The 26,719-nt window shown below is 48.5% G+C and overlaps 2 protein-coding genes across 2 annotated transcripts in view; both read right to left on the bottom strand.

Moving 5' to 3' along the window:
* The window catches only part of LOC311328767 (isobutyryl-CoA dehydrogenase, mitochondrial-like), a gene marked incomplete at its 5' end in the record, with an annotated part of 80,069 nt that overhangs the window by 2,071 nt on the left and 51,279 nt on the right, over nt 1–26,719 (bottom strand). The window lies entirely within an intron of this gene.
* Nucleotides 15,278–26,719, bottom strand: part of LOC311328772 (E3 ubiquitin-protein ligase NEDD4-like) — a gene marked incomplete at both ends in the record, with an annotated part of 37,770 nt that continues 26,328 nt past the window's right edge. Inside the window, 13 exons of the mRNA XM_084462685.1 lie at nt 15,278–15,355; nt 15,457–15,552; nt 15,682–15,752; nt 18,617–18,738; nt 18,849–19,078; nt 19,337–19,402; nt 19,567–19,625; nt 19,746–19,800; nt 20,329–20,406; nt 20,551–20,835; nt 21,121–21,240; nt 23,244–23,324; nt 26,038–26,193. Coding sequence (XP_084318811.1) covers nt 15,278–15,355; nt 15,457–15,552; nt 15,682–15,752; nt 18,617–18,738; nt 18,849–19,078; nt 19,337–19,402; nt 19,567–19,625; nt 19,746–19,800; nt 20,329–20,406; nt 20,551–20,835; nt 21,121–21,240; nt 23,244–23,324; nt 26,038–26,193 — 1,497 coding nt within the window. The remainder of the gene's footprint in view (nt 15,356–15,456; nt 15,553–15,681; nt 15,753–18,616; nt 18,739–18,848; nt 19,079–19,336; nt 19,403–19,566; nt 19,626–19,745; nt 19,801–20,328; nt 20,407–20,550; nt 20,836–21,120; nt 21,241–23,243; nt 23,325–26,037; nt 26,194–26,719) is intronic.

The following is a 26,719-nucleotide window of genomic DNA, read 5'->3' as shown; positions in this document are numbered from 1 at the left end:
AATAATTTTGTAACATTTTGCATTTATTGGCAGTCAGCTTACCTACCTCTGGCTCCACATCTGCATATGCCTGCCTAATCTGCTCTCTGCTTCTGTGCAAGGACTCCAGACCTCTCTCTATTTCAGCAACTGAAATTAAAACAGTTTATTTGGTCAGTTTATGGATGCATGTAGAAATGCCACAGGTAGAGAGAGGGAGACTACTGTGCATATGTATAGGCTTCTGATATTGGCGAGAGAGAGAGAGAGAGAGAGAAAGAGGGAACACGTTTCAATAGCCTACCTGTCACCCTCTCTGTCATGTTTCTGATACGTTTTCAGATGAAGCCCTGGGATCCAACACTTTACTAATCTTTTGGAGAGCTGCATACCCCAACCCTAACTCGTGCGCTAAGAGGACCATCCTCACATTGACATCAAATGCAACATCATTCCTAGTTGTATCATGAAGCCAGTCGATGTGTAGACACTTTTGCGATAGCCATTTCTCACAAAGACTGCACTCTAAGAGCAAAGTACTACAGAACCCACTATTCTGAGGATCTATGTTAATTTTAAGACCAGTCTCTGCACAATTAGGACAAATCAACCCAGTTATCAGCTCATTCAAACGCGCCGCATCTCTCTGCTGCTCACTGGACATGCTAACGCTAGCCCCATCTCCCTGCTGCTCACTGGACATGCTAGCACCGGCTAATGACAACTTGCGCGAATAGGCACTTTATATCTCATAAATGTAAACCTTTCCATTTAGTTTCTCTTGTTTTCTGTTCAACCTTGCGGGCAAACACTGTTGTCATTGTTGCTTATTACGTTTAGAACGCTTTACAGACGGCATTATTTGGATTAGATATCAGGAAATGGAAACGTGTCACATGACGCGCTGAACCAATCACGTTCTCAGAAATCAACAACAGCCAATGAGATTTCACGGTTAGCATCAAACCCGCCTTTGTATTTCCACGATTGGTTGCTGATACAAATGAAACTATCAGGTTTGGTTGCGATAACATTGTGTTAGAGAGAGAGACCAATCCATAGATACCGGACATGACCCGGTCCAGACGAGAGAAAGGCTGCGAGACGTTGCGAAAAGATGCTAACTTTTGGTGATTTTAGGAAGAATCTACAGACGCAAACAAGACTAAATGAAGTAAAATAAACATCTAAATGCGTATTTTTGATGTTTTATTTCCACTAGTATGAAAGAAGACATGTTATGGAAGCAAACTAGCACAAAATCTCAAATTTGACCAGGGCGTTGAAAAACGATGTTTTCACCTACCGTGTCTCCCCTTAATGTACCTAACAAACTGGGGGAGTTTGATGGTGATACCTATTAAGGATTTGTTTTTTCCTATTCACCTGGGGTGTCTCCCCCATTTAAACTCCATGCAAACTGCTATGCCTGCTAGTTAGCTAAAAATCGTTTTTAGTTAACTATTAATTGTTTACACACACAAATACAAATAAAGATTGGCCTTCAAACCTATATGACTTTCCTAATGAAAGGTAATAACAACAACCTTAGCATAGATTATTGCTAACTTGCTAAATTTGTCCATGTGGCCATTCAGCTGCCATGCTTTCTTCAAGCTAAAATCGATTTTAGCTAGTTAGCTTATCTTTTTTGCTCAAAAACTCAAGAATACAACTACAAGTTGGCCTACACTTGATCTATCTTGTCTAGGACACCTAATAATCTGATCTATGGTTAACTGAATGACATTTCTGTGCAGTAACATAATTTTATAATCTAGACAAATGAAGAACATCTTACCAACTGCTGATATGCAGAAGCAGAAAAGTCCTGGGCTATTCTTATGAGCTAGTGTAACAGCCTTAGAACGGCTTGTTACAATAATAATACAAATAAACAGTCTTTGTCTGGCTGTATAAAAATGTGCAGAGGAGGCGGGATCTTGGGTCTGTCAGCAATCAGCATTTATTCTGTAACACAGATATAGGGTGATCATAAATGTGGTCACACTCTCAGACAGGGCGCACTGGCATCCACAACGTCAGCCCCTTCTCAGACTTTCGGCACATGAGAGAAATAATAAATATGTAAGCTACTAAATTAAACAGGCTACCTAACTAGTAGCAAGGTACTTGTGATCGTATAGTGTATAATTTACAAAGTACAAATTTCAAAGAATAAAAATAAAGTTATAAAATATAAAATAGTACATGACAGATCCCTTTTTTTAAGTGAACAATAATTAAGGAAAACATACCTGTAACACAGATATAGGGTGATCATAAATGTGGTCACACTCTCAGACAGGGCGCACTGGCATCCACAACGTCAGCCTACAATACAATGGAGCAGTTAGCTAGCTAACTAGCAGCTAGCTAGGTGTTAACGGCTAACGTAAGCTAACGTTTGACATTTCACACGTTATAACGCTAATTAACATATTTAACGCGATGTGAATAGCAGATATTATAAACAGCATTCTTATTCATTTTGTTCAACTAAGTGAATGAATTAATTGCAAAATCCACAATTTAAACCCTTTTTTGTTCACGGAGAACCCAGAACCCCAGCTTACCCCTTCTCAGACTTTCGGCACATGAGAAAGTTTCGAGGTGTGCAACGCCAATTATGGCCCCATCAACAACAAGTGCAACAACAATCAATCACCCATCCAAGACAACAGTAAACAGTAATGGAACCAAAATTCATACAACATAGATTCTGTGAAGTTCACTAAGATCTATATTTACACTGTTACATACACCCCTCTGAACTTCACCAAATCTATCACTGCAAGCCAAGTAATAAAAGACCAGTGTCAGTACCACCGGATAAAGCATACTACACAGGATACTGCAACACATGTGTCACCCAACTCAAAGGGAAAGCAACCATAGAGGGCTGCGCAGACCCCCTACAGTGTACTTGCTACAGGTAAGCCTTATACACCACCTATGTCAATTCCGAATGACTACTGCTACTCGACTTGGCATGAAATAAGAAAAGATCAAAAAAAATAAAATAAAGAAACATGACCACTCAACCTCATGTTCAGTGTGTCAGCGTGTGCGCTTCCATAAATGCTCACGACTTCAGTGCCCCAACCAACTACGAACTGAACTGTTTGCATGTAGAGCATATCGCTGCGCCATGTTCTGAATCAGTCGATTCACTGGTCTAACCAGTCTTCCAACACGGGTCCTAACCACACTCACCCCACCACTAGGGGAACCACTGACTCTGGACAGTTGCATAGAGAATTGAGATCCCTGGTCAACACTATGACTGGCAGGCACACAGGGTTCTGATAGAGAATTGCACAGTCCACCAACCTCTCCTGTGCCCAACTCCACCGCCAAACTAGTGTCCCGAATGAGAGAATCCTCGGGCAGTTCGCTGGGAGCAGAGGACCCCGCCACCCAACTAGCAGTCCTGACTGTCTTGTCAACTTCTGTGTCCGCAACACGCGAATCCTCTGAAGGTAAGCCATCCTGTCCATTCCCCGACTCACAAGACTCATTTATGAATGACTCATCAACCTCACTGTCCATCTCTATTGGCAGGAAGTTAGTCAAGAGAAGCAAGTTGCGGTGAACGATGCGTTCCCGTCCATCGGAAGCGTTCCTGACACGGTAAGTATGGCACCTGGGGTCAGCAGAGACAACGACATAAGGGGTCGACCCCCACCTATCTGCCAGTTTCCTACGTCCTCGTACCCCCTTGTTCGCCAACAGGACCCGGTCCCCTTCAACAATGACGTCGCCTTTCGTCTTCCTGTTATACAGTTCTGCTTGGCGGTCCTGGCTAGCGAGAGCGTTGGCCTGTGCAGTAGCCATGGCCTCCTTGAGATCCTCCCTCATCTTGACAACATACTGATCATAGTCTGCAATGTCACAGTCCCGTTCAGCACTCTGAAACATAACGTCAACGGGTAGACGTGGTACTCTTCCGTACATCAAATAGAAGGGCGCATAACCCGTCGATTCATGCGCCGTGCAGTTGTATGCAAACGTCAGGGTCTGTAACATCTGCGGCCATTTCTGTTTTGCTCTCGGAGGGAGGGCTCTGATCATACTGCCCAAGGTCCTGTTGAAACGCTCAGCGTTCCAATTCCCCATCGGATGGTATGCCGTGGTTCTAGACTTCTTTACCCCAGCAACTTGCAACAGCTCTCGGATCAGATCGCTCTCAAAATTGGCGCCCTGGTCGGAGTGAAGCCTTTCCGGGAACCCATACACGCAAAAGTACTTGTCCCAGAGTACACGTGCAACTTGCTTCGCAGATTGGTCACGGCAGGGGTAGGCATGGGCCATCTTAGTAAAATGATCAGTGGCCACCAACACGTCCACACTCTTCCCATTCAAGTCTTCTGCGGACCAGAAATCAATACATACCAGCTCAAGTGGGCTCGTGGTTCTAATGCTCTCAAGAGGGGCCCTGGCCTCTGGTTCAGGAGTCTTGCTGACTACGCAACGCTTACAGGTTTTCACATACTCTCTGATATCCCGTTCCATATCCGCCCAAAAGAACCTCTGCCTCGCCAAATACAAGGTCCTGGACTGCCCTTGATGGCCCGCATCATCATGAATGCCTTGCAGCGCCTGCTGCACCAACACCGCTGCAACAACATACTGGAATCTCTTCTTTCCCGTCAGAGGGTCTTTGCTCACCCTGTAGAGAAGACCATCCAGCATCTTGAGCTTGTCCCATTGCTTGAGCATCTTCAAGACTTTGCCTGTCTCATGAGTCCTTTCCCTCCTTGACGGCCGCCTACCACGAGCCACGTAAAAAAGGACCCTGGACAGCACGCTGTCTTGTTGCTGTTCGTCTTGAAGCTCCTGGATGGAGAACACAGGTAAGGAGCTCTGACCTGCAGGAGTCAACTGCTGAACGTCATGGGCAAGCCAAGAAACGGCTCTTCCTGCCGGCCCCATCACCCACTCAACATGACCTTCCAGCACGGCTCTCACTTCATCATTGTCGAGCGAATGATGCTCCAGTGTAGTGGATTGCGTGCGGCATCCGACACCCTGTTGATTGGCACTCAGTCTGAATACTTCCTGTATGGCATTCTCTTTTATCTGCCGTGCTTCTTCAAGCAGGGCTCCGTATGACTCAGACACCAGCCTCCTACTGACGCGACTCTGTACGAAGGGCTGCCTGCTGAGAGCATCCGCGACAATGTTCTTACTTCCAGGAATGTACTTGATGCCGAAGTTGTACGGAGCTAACTTTGCGACCCATCTCTGCTCACACGCATCCAACTTTGGTTTGGTAAGTATGTACGTTAACGGATTATTATCCGTCCAGACGGTAAACTCATGGCCTTTGAGCCAATGGCTGAATTTCTCACAGACAGCCCATTTGAGGGCCAGAAATTCCAGCCGGTGTGCAGGGTAGTTGGCCTGGGCATGGTTGAGAGACTTACTCGCGAAGGCGATGGGACGGGCCACACTTTCCCCCTCCGGCACCTGAGAGATGACTGCACCCAGCCCGTCAAGGGACGCATCAGTTGATAGAACAAAAGGCCGACTGAAATCTGGATGAGCTAAGACAACTGACTTGAGCAGGGCGGATTTAAGTTGACCAAACGCCTTCTGATGTTCACTCGTCCAGTCACTAGGCTTGAGCTTCTTAAAGGCAGCACTCCCCCTCGCCCGGCCCTTGCTCTTCTTTGGTGTTGCTGTCAATGCAAAGAGAGGCTTAGCGATACCAGAGCAGTTCTGAATGAACCGCTGGTAATACATCACCATCCCTAAGAAAGATTTGATCTTCTTTGGAGAAGGCGTGACACCATCATCCCCCATCAGTGCTGTCTCAGTCATGGCAGCAATTGCCTGCACCTTTTCAGGGTCAGTCGATACGCCACTTTCGTCGATGATATGGCCCAGGAACTTTACACTACGCTGCAGGAAATGGCACTTCTTGGGCGCAAGCTTCAACCCATGTGCACTCAGCCTACTGAACACTGTCTCGAGCCGCCTCAAAGCTTCCCCTTCATCAGGTGCAAAGACCAAGAGGTCATCTAAGTAGCACAGCAGTGTTAAAAAATTCTGGTCGCCAAAAATGTTGGTCATAAGACGCATAAAACTGGCTGGCGCATTACACAGGCCCTGGGGCATGCGATTGAACTCGTGCAGCCCCATCGGTGATGTGAAAGCAGTCAGTTTTTTGTCTTCTTCGCACATGGGGATGTTGTAGTATCCTGACGTCAGGTCCATGGTGCTGAAGAACGCACTGCCGCCCATGGCAGCGAGACAGTCTGCTTGATGAGGTAACGGGTGGGCATCTTTGACGGTTCTGGAATTTAGCCACCGATAGTCCACACACACTCTCAAATCACCGTTCTTCTTCCACACGAGTACCAAGGGCGACGCCCACTCACTGGAAGACTTCCGGATAAGTTCTTTTTCTTCCATTTCAGACAGGACTTGTCTCAGCTTATGGTAATGCCCCGGCGGAACACGCCGGTACGGGAGTCTGAATGGACGGGTGTCTGTGAGGAAGATTCGATGGACAACCCCAGTGGTTTCACCACAGTCTAACTTGCCTCTGGAGAACACTCCCTCATATCTCTGTATCAGGTCGACTAGCTGCCCTTTCCAGTACTGCGACACGCCACATGAATCAACGTCAATGTCACTCAATCCAAGCTTCTGCAGTGCGTCGCTGAAGTGAGAGGCAGACGGGGTTGGGAGAAGACTACCAGTGTCAGCATCACGCACACTCTGGCTATGCACCTGGCAACTCTCTGGAGAGGCATGGGCCACACCCACATCCAAGTCCTCCAAAGCGACACATGGGAAAACATCGGCTATTTTGGCATTACGCCTCAATGTTATTTGCTTGTCACTCGAGTTGATGATTTTAACTGGCACCCATCGGTCACCTGACATCGTAGCCACAGCTCTCCCCACCATGAGGTTCTTCTTGTGAGGTTGAGAATGTGGTGCATCGACAAGTACAGCACTACCCTCAGAGACAGGTGCGTTCGCTGGCAGCCTACCCCACACAAGATGTTCATGACGCGGCAACAACGTCACTGCCTGGGCCAACTTAACTGTGCCTATTATGTCTGGAATCACGTTCCCCTTCCACCTGTTAACTCCAGACAACATGTTCAGGAAATGTTCAACTTCTGGGTCACCCGTGGACTCAGGCTTGTTCATAACGCGCCAGTAACTCGGGGTTTGTTTGAGTTGGTGAATCAGATGTTTTATCACATTCGAGCCTAGAATCATTTCATCGTGTTGACCCGGTACAACCAGAGTAGGCACGCTCACTTCCTGTCCATAGACACCCATCTCTAGCTGACAGACACATTTAGGTTTTACTTGCACTCCGCCACATCCTACCAGTACAAGATCAGAGGACAACTCGCTGTTCTCCAGACACAGGCCAGCACTTCGTAGTTTCTGTTCGGCCTCTTCGCTCATTGTACAGGCCATGGACCCACTGTCTATCAATGCGTGCAATGAGACTTGATTTCTCACAACGACATCAGTATAAAAGAGAGAATCAGATTTTGCTAACTTATGTACATTCTGACATACAATCACACTACCACTAGAGGCAGACTTGCAACTTTCCTCATAAACAGATAGCATGTCATCTTCAACACTGAGGGACTGACTAAATGCACCCACATTGTCCCCTCTCACACGTGGGTAGTTCAGTTTCCCTGGACGGGTGCAGTGCGGTCGGGCTCAGCGGTCCCACGCACCGTGCAATCCCTTTTCAGATGTCCAACCGCAAAGCACGCAAGGCATCTCCTCTCCTTCATGCAGTGTGATCTAGTGGAGTGAGCCTGGTCGCCACACACACGGCAGGGCGTGACGCGTACCCAGGGCCCTGACTGAGTAGCGCCCGGTGGGTTAGCCTGGTTGGTCCTCTCCAGAACTCTCTCCAGCATACACAGGACACGTTCGAACGCACCCCCCTCCGCACTCGAGGACTCGCTAGGCCTGGCTGGGCCGCATGAACTGGGCACACTCTGACTCACCTCCTCCTTGACGCCTACCACAGAGTAAGCAGCGGCTGCAGTTACTTGGAGTGTCTTGACATTCCCTGACTTCCCCTTGGACAGGGGCTCCCTCTGATGCTCATCGATAGCCTCCTGTACTTCCATAGGAGTCCATCTGCTCATCGGCTTGCTCTTAAACACACTGGACAGCTCAGGGTCATTGCAGTTTCTAATGAACATCATAGAAATCTCGGCATTCATGTTCACTAACTCCCTACCCTGCATTTTCAGGTGACGGTCTGCCTGCTCAGCCGCTGTATTCAACCGCACCCAATAATCCACTGGGTTCTCGCCCACACTGGGTTGAGTAGCGTAAAAATCTGCTAACGGCAATGATGACGCAGGACTCTCACTGAAATATCGCCTGAGAATCACATAAATCATTTCTGGCTGGACTGCATTGTCAGGCGTCGAGCTACTCCTCAATCCCACCTTCACAATTTTCTTGGCCTTCCCCATTAAGTGACTCATAATCTCCTCAGCTTGATCTGAAGCAGGACAGACCTTTTTTCGCAAATACACTTCCATCATCTCAATCCATTCTTGCACTGAGCACTTATCAGACCCTTCCCCTCTATACACAGCAGGTTCACGGACGTCTGACTTGACAACTACATTCACTTTGGAGAGATCCAGAGTGCTACTGCTGTGACTGCTGTTCCCTACCACAGGCGAAACCGGGACAGGAGGAGACGAAAAAGACGCACTGGGCGCGAACAACCGGCTGGCTATTGAATCCCCTATTTTGTTTCCTAATTCCGTAATCAGGTCTCGGAGATCAGCAGTCGGGTCACTGCAACCGACAGGTACAATGGGTGTGGAGGATATGGGCCCTACTGGGGATGCAACTACATGGCCTGCATGTGGAAATGGTGTCTGCATGAAAGTAGCGGATCCCACAGGGTATGTAGCTACGTGCCCACCCTCTCCCAAAGCATCTGTGAAAGACAGTTTCCGAACTTCATCCCCCATATTCATCATTACACCTCTGCCCCTCCCTCTCCCAACATAAGGAGTCATATTTTCAAAAAAACGCCCACTGGCCATACTGAAAACTGAACCTTCTTAATGCAAAACTAATAATTCAGTTGATGAGCAGATGATGACATGAAATTCCCTGGTCCTCTTGCACAATACCTTCACCACGCAGACATCTTGACCCGGTGATCGGCAGCAGCTGATCAGTTGAATCCTCAAAAGGTCACGGCACCAGTTTATGTAACAGCCTTAGAACGGCTTGTTACAATAATAATACAAATAAACAGTCTTTGTCTGGCTGTATAAAAATGTGCAGAGGAGGCGGGATCTTGGGTCTGTCAGCAATCAGCATTTATTCTGTAACACAGATATAGGGTGATCATAAATGTGGTCACACTCTCAGACAGGGCGCACTGGCATCCACAACGTCAGCCCCTTCTCAGACTTTCGGCACATGAGAGAAATAATAAATATGTAAGCTACTAAATTAAACAGGCTACCTAACTAGTAGCAAGGTACTTGTGATCGTATAGTGTATAATTTACAAAGTACAAATTTCAAAGAATAAAAATAAAGTTATAAAATATAAAATAGTACATGACAGATCCCTTTTTTTAAGTGAACAATAATTAAGGAAAACATACCTGTAACACAGATATAGGGTGATCATAAATGTGGTCACACTCTCAGACAGGGCGCACTGGCATCCACAACGTCAGCCTACAATACAATGGAGCAGTTAGTTAGCTAACTAGCAGCTAGCTAGGTGTTAACGGCTAACGTAAGCTAACGTTTGACATTTCACACGTTATAACGCTAATTAACATATTTAACGCGATGTGAATAGCAGATATTATAAACAGCATTCTTATTCATTTTGTTCAACTAAGTGAATGAATTAATTGCAAAATCCACAATTTAAACCCTTTTTTGTTCACGGAGAACCCAGAACCCCAGCTTACCCCTTCTCAGACTTTCGGCACATGAGAAAGTTTCGAGGTGTGCAACGCCAATTATGGCCCCATCAACAACAAGTGCAACAACAATCAATCACCCATCCAAGACAACAGTAAACAGTAATGGAACCAAAATTCATACAACATAGATTCTGTGAAGTTCACTAAGATCTATATTTACACTGTTACACTAGTTATATACAGCCCTGCATTAGCATAATTACCATGATGCATTGCTGTTCAGGTGTACTTTTTGAAACCATAATTAATGTTTTCTTCATCTCCATGTTGTACTGTTACTGTGCATAGGTTTCGAGCCAATCCGAGCAATTTTAATTTTAACATGTAAACCTATGCCGGTTGTACACCGACCTATGGCTGTTTCTCCAAACTGGTGCATGATAGGAGGCTATCGCTATCGCAATTAGTGTGAAAATTGAACCATTAAGCAGTGTGCATGATTCATCACTAGTGGATGTGTTATAAATAAATTATTTTAGTAAATAATAACAAAAAATCAGCAAAAAAGGGGTCATTACAAAGGTATTACAGCCTTTAAAAATATAACAGTATTTATGTATATTAATTTTGATAAAGTTGGAAAACATTTGCAGTCATTTCCTGACTGAGTAATACTAGCTAGGCCCTCTGAAGAACTTGCTCTCAAAGCCTTTCTTGGCATGATTAACTTTCTTTCGGTAAGAACGATAACGCTGTATCACTTCAACTGAAATCTATGGCTTGCTAGAAATAGGCCTCAGTTTGATAATCACTGGTTCGTCCCTACAGTAACTATAAGCTATAGCTATCGGGCATCTCGTCATACCTCCTGTAAATTGTAAATTGAAGGCGCACGTGCGCACGTGCGCACGTGACATGAACGATTGTAACATTGGCGTGGGAAAAGTTAGTACAATTAGTGTGCAGCCACCAGGGCCAACAGACTGCAGCCTCCCCGGGGTCTGGGGAAGGCAGTCATAGGATGATTGATCTATTAAGCAGCGTGCAGACCCCAGGGCCAACAGACTGCAGCCTCCCCGTGGGGCGGGGGAAGGCAATCAGTGTGAAAATTGAACCATTAAGCAGTGTGCAGCCACCAGGGCCAACAGACTGCAGCCTCCCCGGGGTCTGGGGAAGGCAGTCATAGGATGATTGATCTATTAAGCAGCGTGCAGCCCCCAGGGCCAACAGACTGGTGGTGTTAAAGTACCAAGTGTTGACACTAACATACTGGAATATCAGCCTCCTAGCTCTCCGTTAAGTGTGGAAATAAAGGAATATACAGCCGCCATATAAACCTATTGGCACTGTACGCCTTTCCCGTACGGCCTACAAACATCCCACAGATATGAATCAAAACTTAGATTGCTCTAGAGTGTCAAAGGATCAACATATTTCAGCGTCAGCCCCCAAGATTAAGCGGTTTTCTTAATTGATCAAAATGATCAATTCTTGCACAGAAGGGTGTTGTACTCTAAGAGCCTGACAGTGTCCTGGTTCAAATTTGGAGATATGTGAGGATTTTTTTTTTCTAGAGGGGTTAGCTGAAATTTCTCTGCACAGTCTCGATGGACACTCACTCATGACCCACTGACCCGATTTTGAGGCCTCTAGTGCTTTCGGAACCCCCTCTGTACAGAAAAACAATGTGCGTGTACAGGCGCCATAGGAATTCGGCGGCTGTACACATTCTCCCTAAGTCGCAACCCGACCGAAGGTAGCAGAGACGAAAGCTCTGCACATTCTGCAATGGCAGGGCATGCTGAGTAACTGACCCGAGTACTGTGTCTGTACTGTGCATGTAAAGGTCCTCCAGGGGCTGTGACCTTTGTTTCAAAAGGTCATGTGTACAACGGCAACAGTTTCAATGGTGAGGACATTCCTATGGCGGTTGTACACATCTTCTTTTTAATTTTTAAAGGTGTTGTCAAAGCAGTAGGAGGCTGATCTCAGAGTATGTTCATCCCACCCTTTGGTACTTGAGAACCCCCGCTTTATAGCCTCCTAGCCCCCACCGCTTCGGAGAAATTGTGCGTGTACAGCCGCCATACATTCCTATGGCGGCTGTACACATCATCTCCAAATTGACAGGGGCTAGGAGGCTGATATGGCAGTATGTTCATGTCTCCATGGTGTACTGTTACTGTGCATAGGTTTCGAGCAAATCGGAGCAATTTTAATTTTAACATGTAAACCTATTGCTGTTGTACACGAAAGCTGTGGCGCCTGTACACGCCTGTGTACTGTAGCGTATTAAAAGAAATCGAGCGGTCCGATCGGTCCGAAACCCGTACGGCCCTTTGTCCTCGAGGTGCCGATCACGCACGCCGGATTTCGTGCCGAACGGACCGCTCTGAATATCCCGTTCTCTGTTTGGCCCATATGGGACGCTCCGATTGGTCCGCCGTACAGAGGGCCCATAGTCCCCGAGGGCCTGATCACGCTCACCGAAGGGCGTGCCGATCGGAAAACTTTGAAAATGGAGCTCTCTGATTGGTCCGAAACTCCGCACGCCGTTAGGCCACGGTCGGGCCTCCACCCTGACCGGACGTCAGCCCGATCGGTGGGGGTCAAACTCAAAACCGGCCCGAGACACTTTTAGCCACCAGGGGGCTCATCGGCGCCCTCCGGAGGGCGCACGGTTCGGATTTGGCGAGGCCACGCCCAAAAACGGCGTCCCGAGAGGACGCGCGGTCTGGGACGCCGGTTTTGAATGAAAAGTGCCTGGGCTGTACACTCGTCCAAGGAACCTGCCTGGGTTGTACACGGCGTACGGCCCAGGCGCGTCCCGCCTGAGCTGTACACGCCAGACGGCCTCCAGCCGGGTTGCATGGGCGTTGTACGCCGTGTACAGGGCCCATAGGCCCCCATAGTGCGCTGGGCGGTGGCTCGGAGTCGCCCCCGGGTGGTGTGATCGTGTCTGTACACTTTGGTGTACAGCCCGCATTGGGCCTGTATTGGAGCTGTACGCGTTTTAGTGAGGACGTGTACAATGGTAGCACTTTGTGTACAGCCCCCATTGACTTCAATGCAAGGAAACGTACAGCCCCCATTGACTTTTCGCTCACTTCCCTACTCCACCTTGTTCTAACACGCCAGAGGCTGTTCACCTTGGAGACCTGCTGCGGATATGGGTACGGCCCGGCGCGAAATTACCTCCGCCTCGCCCGGGTTTTCAAGGGCCGGCGGGAGCGTCCCTGACGCCGCAAGCAATGCGCGGCGCTTTCCAGGGCTCGGGCCTCTATCTCGGGACGAACCCATTCCAGAGTTGCCCCGCCCTTGACGGAGAAAAGAGAACTCTCCCAGGTGCCCCCGCCGGCGTCCCCGGGGTCGTTTGCGTCGCCGCCTCAGGGCGCCCTCTCGGCGCCCCTCTCCGCTGCCCTCCGGGTCCGGGGATCTGAACCCGACTCCCTTTCGATCGGCCGGGGGCTCTGACACCCATCGCCCCGCGCTTTCCGAACGGCGTTCGCCTATCCCTTAGGACCGACTAACCCGTGTTCAACTGCTGTTCACACGGAACCCTTCTCCACTTCGGCCTTCAAAGTTCCCGTTTGAATATTTGCTACTACCACCAAGATCTGCACCCGCGGCGGCTCCACCCGGTCCCGCACCCTGGGCTTCCGCGCTCACCGCGGCGGCCTTCCTACTCGTCGCGGCGTGGCCCCCGGGGGCGCGTCTGTTGCCTGCGACGGCCGGGTATGGGCCCGGCGCTACAGCGCCATCCATTTTCAGGGCCGGTCGATTCGGCAGGTGAGTTGTTACACACTCCTTAGCGGGTTCCGACTTCCGTGGCCACCGTCCTGCTGTCTATATCGACCGACACCTTTCATGGGGTCTGATGAGCGCCGGCGTCGGGCGCCTTAACCCGAGCGTTCGGTTCATCCCGCAGCGCCAGTTCTGCTTACCAAAAGTGGCCCACTAGGCGGCTCGCATTCCACGCCCGGCTCCGCGACGGCGAGCCGGGCCTCTTACCCATTTAAAGTTTGAGAACGGGTCGAGGCCGTTTCGGCCCCGAGGCCCTTAGTCATTCGCTTTACCGGATAAAACTGCTCTTGGACGAGCGCCAGCTATCCTGAGGGAAACTTCGGAAGGAACCAGCTACTAGATGGTTCGATTAGTCTTTCGCCCCTATACCCAGGTCGGACGACCGATTTGCACGTCAGGACCGCTGCGGGCCTCCACCAGAGTTTCCCCTGGCTTCGCCCTGCCCAGGCATAGTTCACCATCTTTCGGGGTCCCACCGCGCGCGCTCTTGCTCCGCCTCCCCCGAGGGTGGGGACGAGGCGGGCCGGCGGTGCGCCCGGAGCCCCGCGGGGCCGGGATCCCGCCTCGGCCGGCGCGCCGACCTCCGCTTTCACTGCGCCGTGGGGTTTAATACCGACCCTCTGACTCGCGCGCGCGTTAGACTCCTTGGTCCGTGTTTCAAGACGGGTCGGGTGGGTCACCGACATCGCCGCTGACCCCTGGCGCCCGCGATTCTCTTTTGGGGGGACGAGGGCCGGTCCCCGCCGGGAGCGGGGGGCCCCGTCCCTAACCCGGAGGTTAGGGAGGGCGCGGAGGGTGCTCTGTTTCCTCGGCCCCGGGAAGCGGCAGACTGGGAGGCGACGGGGCGCTGTAAAGCCCGCCCGGAGACCGGAGCCCCCGGACGGACCACCTTCGCCCCTGAGCCCTTCCTAGCCGACCCGGAGCCGGTCGCGGCGCTCCGCCGGGCGGAGGAAGTGCGCCCGGCGGGGAGCGAGCGAAGGAGGGGGGCGACCGGACGGGACGAGGGCCGAGGCCCCCGCCCGCCGCCGCACCGACCGACACCGCCCCCCCACCCCGACCCCGCCGGGTTGAATCCTCCGGGCGGACCACGCGGACCCCACCCGTTTACCTCTCAACGGTTTCACGCCCTCTTGAACTCTCTCTTCAAAGTCCTTTTCAACTTTCCCTCAAGGTACTTGTTCGCTATCGGTCTCGTGCCGGTATTTAGCCTTAGATGGAGTTTACCACCCGCTTTGGGCTGCATTCCCAAGCAACCCGACTCCGGGAAGAACGCGCTCCGGCCCGCCGGGGGCCGCTACGGGCCTCTCACCCTCCGCGGGGCCTCCCTCGGAAGGACTCGGGCCCCCTGGCGGCACCGGACCGGGAGCGGACTTCCGTACGCCACATGTCCCTCGGGGGATTCACTCCCCCGGGGATTCGGCGCTGGGCTCTTCCCTCTTCGCTCGCCGCTACTGGGGGAATCCTTGTTAGTTAGTGACTAGTGCACCCCCTGCTGGCGATTAGGGGAACAGCTGTACGTGTCGGGTTGCTGCAGGCGTGTGTCTTCTCCCTGGCCACCAGAGGGCGCTAGGACACTTACTGGATGTACTCCTTCTTGTTTTCGTCGGTGACCACGATCTCGGTGCCGCCTGGGGTCAGCTCGTGCTGGTGGGTCTGGACAGAACAGGAGAGAGGACCAATCAGCACGTCTGACACCTGACAACCACCTAGCAGCGCCCTCCTCGAGCGCGGGGTGGGGCGGGGCTTGTCCTGACCTGGCCGAACAGCTCCTCGTCGCTGGTGAACCTCAGGTCCAGGTCGGCAGGGTCGTTCTCCAGGATCCACTTCAGAGAGTTGAAGTACTCGTTGTCCTGGAGACGCAACACAGGAAACACTTGTCTTAGATACCATGTGAGATGTCCACGTGTGTCTCATTGACTGTGGGTAGCGCGTCCATGTGTGAAGTGAATAGAGGTTTGATCTGAGAGTGACGCCCTCACCACAGACTCCATGTCCTGCAGGGTGATGGGCTTCTGCAGCATCATCTTGTAGAACGGCCGGATGAAGAAGGCTGGGGGGGAGGAACACACACGCACACACACAAACACACACACACACACACACACACTTCGTTTATTTACCATTTTTATATATATGGATATATAAATTGGAATTCACTGTCATACGACCATAAGAGTGAAGTAGTAGTTACATTAAAACAAAATAAATGGATCCATAAAATATTAGAATAAGAATATAATATACAAGGTGATTATTCAACAATATCATTCAAATATTAGAATTATAATATACATATTAGTGATCATTCAAAAGCCATACAGTACTGGGGTAACAGCCATCTCTAATGGCTCTAATGGACTGATATCATCCTCTAGATGGTAAAGATACAAATGGCTCTGCTGCAAGGTGTCCTTGACCGTGTTCCCAGCTCTGCTCAGAGCCCTGCTTGACCGTGTTCCCAGCTCTGCTCAGAGCCCTGCTTGACCATGTTCCCAGCTCTGCTCAGAGCCCTGCTTGACCATGTTCCCAGCTCTGCTCAGAGCCCTGCTTGACCGTGTTCCCAGCTCTGCTCAGAGCCCTGCTTGACCGTGTTCCCAGCTCTGCTCAGAGCCCTGCTTGACCGTGTTCCCAGCTCTGCTCAGAGCCCTGCTTGACCGTGTTCCCAGCTCTGCTCAGAGCCCTGCTTGACCGTGTTCCCAGCTCTGCTCAGAGCCCTGCTTGACCGTGTTCCCAGCTCTGCTCAGAGCCCTGCTTGACCGTGTTCCCAGCTCTGCTCAGAGCCCTGCTTGACCGTGTTCCCAGCTCTGCTCAGAGCCCTGCTTGTGTCCTCTACAGATGGAAGAACAGCACCAGTAATGAGATCGGTTATGCTGACAATTCTTTCTAAAGATTTGAGATTTTGAGAGCTTTTACTTTTATCATACACACGCAGCAATAACATTCACAGAGACATTAGAATCGTCCCGTTCCCATTTGAGCACTGGTAAATAATCTGAAATTAGGTTAATTAGACAAAAAGTAAACCTCTTATTCTCTCTACTTGGCCACTTCTATTGATATGCTAATGAGGTGCTAGCACCTTTAGTCTGTGTTTGGTTGCCTTCCCCCAGGAGAACTAGAGTTAGGAAGAATTGCAAAAAATATTTTTTTTCTATTTAGATCTCAGATTTGCTCGACTACTTTGACACCCTTACATAACCAAGACCTCGATGAACAAAGTGACAAAACAATCCATCACTGTAGGTTAGTGTGTTTTTACAGCATTGTTGGCCCAAATAATGACCTTAATGTCCTAGTGCACAGTGCTGGTGGAGCTGTCGTGGTCTATCTATCCATCTATCTAAAACTAACATTTGGGCTCCTGAGCCCAAGTCCAAATGAATGGAGGTGAATGGGCGGCTGTGTTTGGTTGGCTATGTGGGCCCCCCCCCCCCCCCCTTGTGTCGGAGCCGATGGGGGACGGTTCAGTGCACTCGGGGCTCTCCCCCTGCACACCTCAGTCCAAACCCTGTGTCTCTAGCGCCCCCACATGGGGAGCTGGCTTCACTCAATGTTTTGTTTTGGCTGCAAGCGGGACATGTTGGATACATCGAGACCTTTCTGCCAGTCCAACCCGCGTGTCTGTGACCTTCCCACATGGAGATATGTTGTTTTGGCTGCGCGGGACATGTTTGGTATTGCTGCTTGATTACCTCGAGACCTTTCAGCCTGTCAAAACCACGTCTCTATCGCCCTCTGGTGGTTAGGTGGTGAAGTGTAGGTCGTCCATACCTGAGCGCACCCTTACCGTTTTTCTAATTTAGTAGAGCTGTGAAGATCTATTTAAAAGCTGAATATGATACTGACTATTGATGGCATATACTGTAAATGTAGCTGTCATTTTCCTTCAAACATAAATATCAATCACTTTGGAGTAAGTGTGTGTGTCAAGTTGATGACATTTTGAGAAAGATCACACCAACATCACAATGCTGCTCTGAATTCAGCACGGGTCCTTAAGGGTTAATATGGATATCTGCAAATTTAACAATATCATTATTTTGGAATTTGTCAGTGTAATCATGAGTAAATAGTGAATACAATAATGGGCTGAAGACAGCTTTGAGGTGTCCCACTACTCAGTTAGACACAACTCTTAACCTTTACCACCTGCGGCCTATTAGTTAAGAAATCCCATTTACAAATGGAATAATTGTTCTTTTTGTCTAGATGTTCGTAAACTTTGCGAAGAGCAAAAGGCAGCATCTTCAACAGAATGATTAGATCAATAAGCAAATTGGTTATCTATAAGCACGTTTCTATAAAAACGGATAAATTGTTTTTAAAGTGAGTTAATTCCAAACGTTCAAAACCTTTCATAACTGAGGTTAAACATACACACACATCAACATCTTGCATCTCTCTCTATTAAGTTAAGTTATCTCTGTAACTAACCTTGGGGGAATGATGCTACAGCCGAATATGCTCTATAGACCTCCACGGCCTCGCCATTGACTGGAATGCAAATTATCCTCTTTTAGAGTCTTTTGAATTTTTGCTCTGATTGATTTTTTGTGTCTCTCAATACACTTTCTGATAGGTTTATGGTGTCATTGATCACATATTTTATGCTTATTGTCATCAAACAACTAAGATACTGTAAAGACTAGCTGGCTAGCATGTAGAAACAGCTTGTCGTTAGCCAACTAGGATCCAGTTTTTGCAGGACGTGTATGGAGTTGTTTGATAACAGTGACAGCGAAACATACCATCACAGAAAATGTTGGACGAAACCAAAAATACACTATTTTGCAAGAATGTGTTTTCCTTCAACTAGTGGGCGCGGCTAATCTTCCTGGGGTTAGGGAGCGGAGTAAACGTGACGTCCTGTCGCGGTGACACATGGCTCTGAACTAGCATGGCCATCAGCCTCACCATCTAGCAGCTTCCCGTGGTACACCGCCATGCCTGCCACGCGGCCAATGAACTTGAAGTAGGACAGATGGTCCTCGTTGCACAGCCCAGAGTTGGGGTTGATCTGCAGAGTGTAGTTATCCCTGCAGAAACGGAGGGGTACAGGTGAGAAAAGAGGAGATATTCAACTCCCTCAGCGACCACCCTCACCAGACACCCTCGTTCAAACGCGCACGGCATACGAGACACTCACGTGGCAGAGTACTCAAACAGCCCATAATAAGGGTTGAACATCTCCTTGGAAATGAGGAAGAACCATTCTCTGGCCACGCCTCCGTAGTCCAGGCCCTTCTCCCCCTCGAACTCCACCCACAGCCTGGCTTTCAGGAAGTCGGCCCTCTTGACGGACAGGATGCGCCTGTACGAGTCCTCCAGGACGGCGTTGCGGCGCAGCTTCATCTCGAAGCGGTTGGGGACGTCGGCCTGGAAGAGAGGCCATGTGATGACGGCTTTGCGAGGGAGCGTTTCAATGTGCTAAACCCCCGCCTTTCTCCCTCCCGGGGCATATCGACAGGCGCTCAGAGGGATTCGGCTGAGTCATCCGGAGTCACACAAGGTCAGAAACATAAAACCCTTATCAGGCGACCGAGCTCTGACATGGTGAACCTGATCTATTTGTGAGGTGAGCTGTAACTCTAGAACTTGCGCGGCGGTTAGCTAGAATCAGTCCGTCTTGCTTACCGGTTTCTTCAGCTTCTTGCGGAAGTATTCATACTTCTGTTTGTAGTCCCTGGAGTAAGGCACGGCCTGGAACGCACACGCACGCCGTCACGTGACCAGAAATCAATCAACATCAATTATGCATATCTACGGGCAGTCTGGTGACCCTGACTCCACCGGGACAAAGGTCCCGACTTCCTGTTCCTGATGAGAGCTCTCAACAGGAAGTAGGGGGAGAGGATGTTACTCACTGGTCCAGTGATGGCGGAGTTCTGCAAGCGGGGGTCATCCCACTGGGTGGTCTTGGTGTCTGGGGAAACACAGAAGAGTTATTTAGAAGAGCAGCATGTGAGCTTCACACAGGGATCAGTGTTTGCTTCATGATCTGTGGTGCTGTGTGATATGAATGTGATGAGCATGTGATACGTACTGTGATCTATGTAGAATATCCTCCCATCGCTGTGGACTCTCTCCTCCCAGCCCGGCTGGCACAGGGCAGAAACGGGTCACACGCACGCACACACACACGCACGCACGGACACACACACGCGCACACGCACACACACACACACACACACGCACACGTCACTCTCTGTTCCACCACACACCACTAATGTGCCCTTGAGCATGTAAACGATATGTATAGGCAGCAAAATAACATCGCATCTTTGTAAAAATAACGAATAAAGTTGTCTTGTATCGTTACTGCTGATGATAATGATTTCATCCATTATCAATCTACTGTCTATCAACTTCAGCAATCACATTTGGAGTACAATGTGGCCTACTGTTGATTACTTCCTGGTATGATGCTAGATTGCTATTCTTGCACTTTGCCTTCAGCACTAGATTATGCTCTTAGTCACTTGTTTTAGAAAGGAGATGCACTTGTGAGTTCTGGCAAGTAGTAGATTGTACATTGGCTTTTCCTACGTTAAATGCAATTATTGTTAGTCGCTTTGGATAAAAGCGTCTGCTAAATGACTGTAATGTAATGTTAACAGAGCACTTACCGGCATTGGGCCGAGGTCAGTGGGGTCCAGAGAAGGTCTCTTCCTCATATGCACCGGAATCTTCAACCTGGGGTCTTCCTGCTCAGCACCAGACAGACCAGGAAGTGAGTCACACAAATAAGAACACTGGGCCAAATGGCAAATTCCAAGATCTGGAGCAAATCGGTCTCCTGAGGTGGTGTGTGAGTGTGTGTGTGTGTGGAGTGTGTTTCTCTCGCTCACCCAGGAGGTGGTCTTGGTGTTGTGGTCGATGAAGAAGGGTCTTCCGTTGGGCGCGCTGCGGACCTCCCAGCCTGCCGGCATCAGGCCGTACTCGTGCTGGGGTTGGGGGCCGGGAGAGTGTTGAGGTTGGGGGCCGGGGGAGTGTTGGGGCTGGGGCCCGGGGGAGTGCCTGGGCTGGGGGCCGGGGGAGTGCTGGGGGGAGCCCTCCGGGGACAGCAGGGGGGGCTGGTAAATGGTGGGACTCTGGGACAACACAGTCTGGGCTGCTGCTGCTTCCAACGTGATCTGGTCAGATCAAGGAGACACACATGGTGTTGAGAGAGAGAGACATAGGGATATAAAGCAATAGAGAGAGAGAGACAGAAAGAGGTGGAGACAGACAGAGAGACATAGGGATATAAAGCAATAGAGAGAGAGAGACAGACAGAGAGAGAGAGACACACACACACAGAGATGGAGAGAGACAGAGAGAGAAACAGAGAGAGATGGAGAGAGACAGAGAGATGAAGAGAGACAGAGCAAGATAGACAGAGAGAGAGAAAGAGAGAGAAGAATGGGTGAGCAGCCTGCCTGTATGAGTGGTCTAGTCCAGGTGGTGGTTCTGCTGTTGTGGTTGACGAAGTAGGGTCGTCCCTTACTGTCCTGCTTCTCCTCCCAGCCTGGAGGCAGACCCAGAGAGGTCGGCAGCAGCTGCACAACAGAAATACACTATCAGACCTCCCAGACAGTCATACACACACACGCACACACACACATACTGTATACACACGCGCATACACACATACTGTGTACACACAAACACACACACACACACACACACACACACACACACACACACACACACACACACACACAAAGACCCTCCATACAGACACCATCAGACCCGAGGTTATTAGAGTTAATAATAAAAGCTCTAAAAATAAAAAAAAATAAAAAATAAGAACTAGGTGTGAAAAAGCATTTTAGTTAACTGAAATAAAAATAAAAACTGGGCTTTACAACAAAAAAAAACTACTTACAAACTATATTGTGTTTTCACAAAACTCACTAAAATAAACTAAAATTATACAGAAAATGTCCTTAGTTTTAGTCTTTTTCATTTCATACATGCCTAGTATTTTGGGTGGATATGAAATCTATCCTCAATTTTTTAGCTATGCCTCTGCGCAGAAGTAACCTGACGTGTGCCAGATGGCTTGTTTCACATGGAACAATGTGAGCTCACAAGATCAGGATAGTCTTACCAGAATAGGACAGAAGAAAAATAAAATAAAACTTATACTAATACTGAAACTAATAAAAACTAAACTAAAACTAAGCATTTAAAAAATTAAAAAATAAACCAAAAAAAAAAAAACTGAAATTGAAAACAAAAAGTTAAAATTATATAAAAATAAAAACTAATGAAAAAAGCAAAACTATTATAGCCTTGATCAGACGCTCTGCTCCCCACGGCATCACCACAGCCTCCAGAGGAGAGCTGAGCGTCACCGAGCTGCTCCTTCTCTTTAGTAGAATGTCAGGCAAACTTTCTCTCTTTTAACTGTTATTTAACCAGAAGGTCAATTAAGTCTTACATGCCATCAACAAGCTTAACCGAAGTGGTCTTAAAGTGACCACAGGCAAGTTTTTTTTATTTAGATAGGTAGGTAGGTAGGTAGGTAGGTAGGTAGGTAGGTAGGTAGGTTGGTAGGTAGGTAGGTAGGTAGGTAGGTAGGTAGGTAGGTAGGTAGGTAGGTGGGTGGGTGGGTAGGTAGGTAGGTAGGTGGATGGGTGGGTAGGTAGGTAGGTATGCAAGTAGGTAGGTAGGTAGGTAGGTAAGTAGGTAGGTGGGTATGTAAGTAGGTAGGTAGGTAGGTAGGTAGGTAGGTAGATAGGTAGGTGGGTAGGTAGATACAAAGGAAGTGTGTCATCCATTGCGCAACCAAAGCCAGGCTGCTGGCGGGTAGCATTTGGCATGTTGTTAATGCCAGCTAGCAGTCAGAAAACTATGCATCTATGTTAGGTTCTGGAACAAAATAAATACATATCTAACATTAGATAACTTGGTAATTATGTTTCTGGATGCTAGTTTTTTTTTTGTCAACAATAACAAATGGCGCTCTTTCTCCTCCAGGATCATGAGCCTTCATTCAGAACCTGCCTGCCCTCAGAGAGGATCAACCTTCCCCCGGACGCCACCGGCTGTGGTTCACAGGGAGATTGATTCATTCATGTGTGTGTTGTGCCAAACTCAGTACCGTCCTGCTGGTTTTGTAGCATAACAGGCTCCTTCCCGCTCTCTTTCCCCCCACCATCCTGCGTGTGGTATCGGAGCGAGGGAGACACGCTTTCTGTGTGTGTGTGAGTCTAGTAGTCCGAGTTCTAGGTTCCTCACTCAATCTAATCATCTAAACAACAAACTTTCTTACAGTATCTCTCTAAACTGAGCAGTGGGGAAAGACACTCTTCTGTGATGATCAAGGAGTTGATAAGCAGAGTTTCATCTATTGCATTGTACAAGCTAAATGTGGGACGTTTTTGAGACAGCGGCACAAAGAAAAATACCATTTTGAAACGCCAGGGGGGGACAAAGGGGGGGAAGTTGAAAGTGTTCAAATTTGCATACACAACACATTTGCATACGGAACACATTTGCGGGGCACAGGGCTGTTGTCATACAGGCCAGATGGTTAGTGTGATACTGTACACACCACAGGATGGACAGGGTGCTCCTCCACCATCAGAGTCTGGGCACTTCCTCTGCGGCTGGAGTGACTGGAGTGACCAGCCAGCTGAGGAGAACACAGGAGCACAAACCACCATTACCACCTAGCATTCTACTAACCACCATTACCACCTAGCATTCAACAAACCACCATTACAACCTAGCATTCTACAAACCACCATTACCACCTAGCATTCTACAAACCACCATTACAACCTAGCATTCAACAAACCACCATTACAACCTAGCATTCTACAAACCACCATTACAACCTAGCATTCTACAAACCACCATTACCACCTAGCATTCTACAAACCACCATTACCACCTAGCATTCTACAAACCACCATTACAACCTAGCATTCTTCAAACCACCATTACCACCTATCATTCTACAAACCACCATTACAACCTAGCATTCTACAAACCACCATTACAACCTAGCATTCTTCAAACCACCATTACCACCTATCATTCTACAAACCACCATTACAACCTAGCATTCTACAAACCACCATTACAACCTAGCATTCTACAAACCACCATTACCACCTAGCATTCTACAAACCACCATTACAACCTAGCATTCTACAAACCACCATTACCACCTAGCATTCTACAAACCACCATTACAACCTAGCATTCTACAAACCACCATTACCACCTAGCATTCTACAAACCACCATTACAACCTAGCATTCTTCAAACCACCATTACCACCTAGCATTCTACAAACCACCATTACAACCTAGCATTCTACAAACCACCATTACCACCTAGCATTCTACAAACCACCATTACCACCTAGCATTCTACAAACCACCATTACAACCTAGCATTCTACAAACCACCATTACAACCTACATTCTACAAGCCACCATTACAACCTACATTCTACAAACCACCATTACAACCTAGCATTCTACAAACCACCATTACCACCTAGCATTCTACAAACCACCATTACCACCTAGCATTCTACAAACCACCATTACCACCTAGCATTCTACAAGCCACCATTACAACCTAGCATTCTACAAACCACCATTACCACCTAGCATTCTACAAACCACCATTACAACCTAGCATTCTACAAACCACCATTACAACCTACATTCTACAAGCCACCATTACAACCTACATTCTACAAACCACCATTACAACCTACATTCTACAAGCCACCATTACAACCTACATTCTACAAACCACCATTACAACCTAGCATTCTACAAACCACCATTACAACCTACATTCTACAAACCACCATTACAACCTACATTCTACAAACCACCATTACAACCTAGCATTCTACAAACCACCATTACAACCTAGCATTCTACAAACCACCATTACAACCTAGCATTCTACAAACCACCATTACCACCTAGCATTCTACAAACCACCATAACAACCTACATTCTACAAACCACCATTACAACCTACATTCTACAAACCACCATTACAACCTACATTCTACAAGCCACCATTACAACCTAGCATTCTACAAACCACCATTACCACCTAGCATTCTACAAACCACCATTACCACCTAGCATTCTACAAACCACCATTACAACCTAGCATTCTTCAAACCACCATTACCACCTAGCATTCTACAAACCACCATTACAACCTAGCATTCTACAAGCCACCATTACAACCTAGCATTCTACAAACCACCATTACCACCTAGCATTCTACAAACCACCATTACCACCTAGCATTCTACAAACCACCATTACAACCTAGCATTCTTCAAACCACCATTACCACCTAGCATTCTACAAACCACCATTACAACCTAGCATTCTACAAACCACCATTACAACCTACATTCTACAAACCACCATTACAACCTAGCATTCTACAAACCACCATTACAACCTAGCATTCTACAAGCCACCATTACAACCTACATTCTACAAACCACCATTACAACCTAGCATTCTACAAGCCACCATTACAACCTACATTCTACAAACCACCATTACATTCTACCATTCCACAAACTACCGTTACAAACCACCATGTGGAATTAGGACTACCATTATAACATGTACTACTGTGTAATGGAGCAATGCTCGCTACAGATGGGAAATGAGGCAGGAAATGACTACGAGGTACAACTTCAATGGTTTATTAATTAGTGGGAAGTGTTGCTTTCCTTTTCCGTCCATGGCGAGCATGGCTCCGTTACATAACCATACAGCTGTAAGTAGACACTGTTACTCTAACGAATGGATCGATCCATCGGTCACAGATGGGAGTTGGACAATATTCGTTGGAAATATGAGGTTAGTGCTTGGCCAGTATCCTGTCATTTGTCAGACAAAGAAAACATGTGGGGAATTTCTCTCCAGTGAGGAGTTGTCTTGGCGCAGAGCTGGGTAGTGAGATTCAACAAAACAAAAACAAGTCACTTTATTTAACCAGGCAAAGCCAGTAAGATTATCAAATGTTAGGGCACAGCTCATAAGACCATTGATGTTAGACAAAGCAAGCCAAGTTGCACTGCATGCAGTCAGTCAATCAGTCAGGTTTGCCAGATAAAAAAAAAAAGTCATTCCCCCAAATGATCTTAACTAGCACACGGGTGTCGCTATCAGAATCGCTATCAGAATCGTCATCGGACGACCCCGCTGGCAGAAACGGTCAGATCGGTATCGGCCCGAGTGGTCCATCCCAATAGTTTGCGACGCGATCGGTCCATCGTCAGGTACTACCCCCTGAATCTCCCCGTCTCTGGACGCCGGCGGCCCTGAGTAGGGAAAACCAATCACCGTGAGGGAGGTTCGGCGAGAGGGCGTGGTCCCTGACGCCTGCAGCCGGCTCAGCTCCTCGCAGAAGGAGTGGAACTCCAGGGGGGAGTGGGGTGGGGGGGGCGAGCGCTGGCTGTTGTACAGGGTGGAGTCATCCTCGGTGATGATCTCCCAGCTCTGGAGGAACACAACACAACACTCAGGAGAGGCAGCGACCGCCGTCCGGTCACACGTGGAGCTCCTCGGGACCGCGACCCCTGACCCCCCTGACGCTTCCTGTGTTAACATCTGGCCCGGGGGCGAAGGAACTTATACGGGAAGAGGAGTCAGAGACTTCCTTTTTCGCTCTGCCCAGAACAACTGCTATGCTGGGAGCCGGCAGTCAGAGTATCTGTATCTCATGCGCTGTGTGTGCTGCCACGAGCCAGTTGACGTATCTGACGCCTTCTTCTTTTACCGTTTTGGGCCGGGATTGATCTCTGCCGCACTTGTGGAATACTGGGGGTGTTTGTGCGTGGGTGAACGGATGGACCCACGAATAGCGCTGTGATTGTATTATTGAACTGTGACTATTCTACTGTTGTTTACCACGCCAGAGTGGACTGGATAAAGGACTTCCGTGTGGTGCGATATTCAAGGACTTGGGGGTGGTGCATGCATTATGAGAATAATCTTTCTGTTGTTTTATTCATCATCATAAGCA

The sequence above is a fragment of the Borostomias antarcticus genome, assembly GCF_949987555.1.
Source record: "Borostomias antarcticus genome assembly, contig: scaffold_171, whole genome shotgun sequence".
Lineage (NCBI taxonomy): Eukaryota > Metazoa > Chordata > Actinopteri > Stomiiformes > Stomiidae > Borostomias > Borostomias antarcticus.
Note: the sequence above shows the minus strand (reverse complement) of the source record. Positions and strands in the feature narration are given on the sequence as shown.